Genomic DNA, 5,377 nt, shown 5'->3' with positions numbered 1-5,377 from the left:
GACCACCTCCGTGCTCTTCTTCGTGCGAACCCTTGGCTCACCGTCTTCGATTTGGATAGGCATGTCCTTCATCCCCGACGACGGGAGAGGCATCACCATTCCCACCTCAATTTCCTCTCGGTCAATGGGGATTCGGCGGCGAAAGCGAAATGTACGCCACTTCCATGCCTGCTTTGGATCCCCGGATTCCACCTCCCCCATGGCGCAGAGCACAACTTCTAGTGGCCGCACCGGCAGCCTGCTCAGCGTGAGCCTCGTCTTCCTCCACCATCAAATCCGCACAAATATCCATCGCCGCCTTGTTGAGCTCGATCTTGCTTGCAAACCATGAACATATATCTTGCATCCTCGCCATCTTCACCTAGTCCCAACTATCTCCACCATCCTAAGTCTCCAGCCAGCCATCGATGTCATGGTGATGCGGAGAATGAGAACCACCTTGTTGAGCTCGCTCTTGCTTGCAAACCATGAACAGATATCTTGCATCCTCGCCATCTTCACCTCGTCCCAACTATCTCCATCATCCCCAGTCTCCAGTCAGCCATCGATGTCAGGGTGTGGCGGAGAATGAGGGCCAAGACAATGTAGAAGAGCAGAGTCGAAATGAGAGGGGATTGCAAGCGAATCCAGAGTGAGGGGTTAGGCCATCGCGCTGGGGAAAATTATTGCCATCCACCCCATGCATGCATTCAAAAAAAAATAAAATTGAAAGCATTCTGAAGCACCGATTTTGCTTTTGTTTTTGTCTAGAGCATTGAAATGTTTTTCTTAGTGAAAAATTGTACGTATATGTACAGCATTCAACAACGTTTGCTGCAAAAAATACATTATTTTGTTTCTTTATTAATTTTATTATTTAATACAGGTGCATTTGAGCTCCAGTGCGTCTTCAATAACACGGTGGTACTATCGCGACTCGCGAGAGCTCGAAAGGAAGTTCAGCGTCATGCATGGGCATGGCAACCAATCTGTCTTGGCAAAGCAACTTTACCAGCTCGATCGATAGTATAGTACACAACATATTGATTCAGATCCCATCCACATAAGCAGCTGATGGAATAGTCTTCTTGTCGTCTTCAGCGGCAACCCTTTGGTCATTCCGGTAGACGTACCTCCACGCCCAGAACAGGTAGACCACGAAGGAGACCAGCTCAAGAACACAGACCAACCAGTAGAAGGAATCAAGCCTGCTCCTGTTGAGGTTGGCTCCGTCCAGCCACCCTGCCTCCCCACCACCCCGCCTCGTGGCCCGGTTCACCAGCTGGATCAGCAAGGTGGAGAACCAGGCGGCCAGCCCCAGCATGCAGTAGAACACGGAGCTCCCGATGGACTTCATCCCGGCGGAGGCCTCGCTGTAGAAGAACTCGAGGAGGCCGACGAAGGAGGTGACGTCCACCACCCCGAGCAGGAAGAACTGCGGCGTCAGCCAGAACACGGACATCGGGAGTGGGACCCCGGCGGGCGAGTCCACGAGGCCGCTCCCGCGCGCCACCGCCTTCCTCCTCGTCTCCACGAGCGCCGCGACGGCGCTGGCCAGCACCGCGGCCACGAACCCCACGCCGATGCGCTGGAGGTGCGTGACGCCGCCGACGTAGCCGGTGGCCCTGCGCAGGAGCGGGACGAGCAGCCGGTCGTACACCACCAGGATCACCAGCTGGAAGACGGTCGGGATGACGAAGAGCGTCGCGGGGGACACGGTGGTCGCGCCCAGCCTGGTGTCCATGGTGTTGCCCTGCTGGACGGTGAAGTTGAGGATGATGGACACGGGCATGTAGCCGAGCGCCGAGGTTACGAAGATCGGGATCATGCGGCACATAATCTTTGTCTCCTCCACCTGGGTCACGTTGCAGAGCGACCATGGCCCTCTCGCCCCGTTCTCTATTTTTATTGCTGCTTTGTCCAGGAACCTGGAAGATGGTGAGACGAGTCACACTCACACAATTCTGTTTTGGAACCATAATTAAACTGACAACAGGACATACAGTAATATTTAGGTCTGATTTTGACGTACTGTAAGCCTTCTGTTCTGTGTAGCACCTCGAGGCCTTTAGCGTTATCGTCACTCATCTGGTTTAAGTCGTCAGGGTTCCCAGGTAGCTTAAAATTCCTTTTCTTGCATGCTACTACCATAACCTGAAAGAAGACTTGCCGGCATTAGTAAAAAAATTGCGGAAATGATATATTATCATGCATGGGATATTTGTCGCTGTTTTGAGATCCGTGCCACGGTGACAAAATTTGGTCAAGAGTGCACTTGTTTCAAATGAATTCGCTGGTACTTAATGGAACATTATGATACAAATTAAAAGAAAACCCAAAAAAATATTATGTAATACTTCGAAACAATACAATTTTTTTGTCAAAAAAAACAAAAAAGTGGCACAAATTTCAAAGCAACGACAGGTGGTGTATGTATGCACCATATATCCCTTGCACGATAAAAAAATCCCTCTAAAACTTATAGTACTATTGTAAACCTCGAACAAAAATGATTCAAATGTTTCTTTCAGAACAATTGAAATAATTCAAAGCTCATGTATTAATTGATTACCTGCATAATCCTAGTGATGGGGCTCCCAGTTGGCACCTGGTTGCGATAGAAGGGGAACCCAGCCGCCCAAATGAGCAACCCAAGCAGCACGATCGCAGCGCACACAGCAAAGCCAACACCCCACCCTTTGTTGTTCTCCAGCCACACGACGAAGATGAGCCCGAAGAAGGATCCCATTGACACAGAGAAGGTGTACCAGTTGAAGAAGCTCGACTCCAGCCGCCGTTCAACGGGGTCAGCATTGTCGAACTGGTCGCCACCGAGCGCTGGTAGGCATGCCCGGATGGCTCCCTCACCGATGCAGATCATGTACATGCCAAGGAGAAGCAGACTTAGGTTGGTGCCGTGCACCGGCTCACAGTTATGCGGCTCGTTGACGCCGCACGCCGGCGGGTGAAGAGAGGGGACGTGTGCTTGGATGGCTAGCAGGATGTAACCCTGTAGTAGAAATGGTTTATATTGAAACTTAGATATGTATTTCAATCTTGAAACTCAACAACTATATATTCAGTTCTTGAATAGCAACAAGGATGGTAGTTGTAGAAGTTGTTACAATCCTCCTAGGAGGCGCAAGGTACAAAAAGGGGGTAGCAAATTTAGTGGACATCCCTGAGTCCTAGAGCACCTGTCGTAGCCTAGGACGATGCCTCGTTTTTGAATTTTGATCCTGCCAACGAGTGCAACAATGGCATCTGCCACCTTGCTCGTGCCCTAGACGATCTGGAAGCACCGGGACGAGCATGTTTCTGAAACTTAAGCATGCTGGTGGTGTAGGCCATAACTACTTTTTTTAATAGTACAATGGTAGGGTGTTGAACTTAAGACCAATTGGCTTTGATACCATACTAAATTAATAATGTATCCAAACATATTGCAGTGCTAGATACATCTGTTTGAGCGATAGTTATTTTCAAACGGATGAAGTAGTTAGTTACTTCGAAAGTTCGAACAGAAGAAAAATGGCGGGCAATATATGTCAATACATCAAGGCAATCTGTTGGAAGTTGAATGGATCAGTTGAACCCATCTGTTGCAGCTTGTTGAATAAGAGCATTGCTATACACACGATGCCACCGCACGATTTGTGGACGACACTGAAGATCACGCCATACAATGCATGGCAGCAACACTGGTGCACCGTTGGATTTGACTATCGGCTATATGTCGTGCATGCAATTTCGGCTGCACAGCAGTTTCGGTTGAATAAATCCGGAAAAATGATTGGACGTCTCTTGTGGCAGATGGCATCAAGGGACAAATGCAAGCAGAATGGTGCTCACCCTCAATCGGGCATCCACAAGAAGAAGAAAGCTAGCAAATGCAATGGCAAGAGCAATAATAGGGAGACGAATGTGCTTTCATGATAGAGTTGTCTTAGTTGCAAACGTGGGTTTGGATGTATCTATTGTCTCTATCGTTATGTCCTTCTCAAGATGTTGTGTGTCAGTGTGGTTCAATTGGTGTGACCCATGTATTTGGGGACAGTATTGATTCTATGTTGGATGTATTTGTTGAGGGGTTGTGTGACTACATTGTTTTAGAGTAGTTCGCATGTGGGCGAGTTTTTGACGGCTTTTCGTCCGGTTTTCCGTCAATTAATCGAGGAACTCTTTTTTTTCTTAATTAATGAATGAGGCAAAACTTTGGCTCCTTTTAAACAATGAATAATAAAAAATGATATTGTCCACATAATAGACACTACATAACATCAGCTCATGCCCCCAATAATATTCCACTAACCTAATAATAGAAATGGAGACACTGCAACAACCGAACAACTAAAGTGGCAAACAGGTAGAACATCTCATTCTTGCATGCTTTTTCTTTCCCGAACAGGCAAAGAGTTTTGCACTGTACAACATTATTCCACTATTAAGATAAGAGGGAAGAAACGCTATAATTATTGTAACACCAGCTAGCTGCAGCTGCATTATGCATTTAGCTTTGTTCCTCGAAGTGTCATAGAAAACTATATGGTTGTAATTTTCTATTTTTTTTATGGTTAATTACTTTAGGGACTCTTAAGTACTCTACGTAGCATTTTTTTTCCTTGAAAACAAACTAGACGCTACTCGGAAAACGAAACAAAAACGCGTAGAGTAGCGAATATGCATGGACGAGTTGGTCGGTTACCAATATCTCAACGGGGGCGAATATGAGGACGGTGTAGAAGCGCTTGACATAGGAGTCGGCGAGGAAAGCCGCCGGGACGGTGAACATCTGCAGCGCGGCGACGAAGTTGGTGCTGGTGGTCGCGGCCGCGGCTACGCCCATGTTCATCGTCCCGCGGAGGTAGCTCACCATGTTCATGCTGTTGGCGATGTTGGCCACGTTGCCGAGCCACACCATGACTGTATATGTACACAGCAGCGTTGTTACAAGTTCAGACTTGGCTTCTCTAAGAAGTGTCCGAGCGAGCTAGTCTGAAACCAGGGCATATGCAGCATGGTACTGTGTACTCCCTCCGTCCGAAAATAGTTGTGGCTTAAACCGATGTCAAGACGATGAAGGAAAGCAGAGGCGATGAGTTCACTTACTGTAAATGAACATGGAAGCTCTGACTCCTCCATGCCTGCTGGTGTCAACCGGCCTCCCCCTGAAGTCCACGAGCCCGAACGAGCTGCCCATGATCTCGCTTCCGATCCCGACCTGCTGAGTACTCCCGAGTCCGAACGAGTTCAAATTTGTGCGCGCGTGGTGTGCTTGTGAGTGAGTGGCACTTGAAGAGTGTTCCACTAGCTATATAGGCAGATGAGTAGAGTACTGTTTGCTAGTGAGGCAGAGTTGGTGCAGCAGTGCTGCGCACCATACCAGAAATGGACATAA

General features: G+C 48.2%; 1 protein-coding gene across 1 annotated transcript; it reads right to left on the bottom strand.

Moving 5' to 3' along the window:
- Nucleotides 1–809: 809 nt before the first annotated feature.
- On the bottom strand, nucleotides 810–5,298 carry LOC119303136 (protein NRT1/ PTR FAMILY 4.5-like). The gene is made up of 5 exons (XM_037580224.1): nucleotides 5,089–5,298; nucleotides 4,685–4,902; nucleotides 2,552–2,989; nucleotides 2,012–2,133; nucleotides 810–1,907 (listed from the first exon to the last, which is right to left on the bottom strand). Exons 1-5 carry the CDS (start codon nucleotides 5,177–5,179, stop codon nucleotides 1,028–1,030), a joined length of 1,749 nt encoding a protein of 582 aa, XP_037436121.1. The 5' UTR covers nucleotides 5,180–5,298; the 3' UTR covers nucleotides 810–1,027.
- Between the last annotated feature and the right edge of the window lie 79 nt (nucleotides 5,299–5,377).

The sequence above is a fragment of the Triticum dicoccoides genome, chromosome 5A (assembly GCF_002162155.2).
Source record: "Triticum dicoccoides isolate Atlit2015 ecotype Zavitan chromosome 5A, WEW_v2.0, whole genome shotgun sequence".
Taxonomy (NCBI): domain Eukaryota; kingdom Viridiplantae; phylum Streptophyta; class Magnoliopsida; order Poales; family Poaceae; genus Triticum; species Triticum dicoccoides.
Note: the sequence above shows the minus strand (reverse complement) of the source record. Positions and strands in the feature narration are given on the sequence as shown.

Bases quoted from the DNA above. Each gene is read 5' to 3' on its own strand.
- LOC119303136 (XM_037580224.1), bottom strand. From the start codon at position 5,179: ATGGGCAGCTCGTTCGGGCTCGTGGACTTCAGGGGGAGGCCGGTTGAC. The intron at 4,903-5,088 runs GTAAGTGAACTC...GTACATATACAG, and splicing joins AGCTTCCATGTTCATTTACA to TCATGGTGTGGCTCGGCAAC. The intron at 2,134-2,551 runs GTAATCAATTAA...GTCTTCTTTCAG, and splicing joins CCATCACTAGGATTATGCAG to GTTATGGTAGTAGCATGCAA.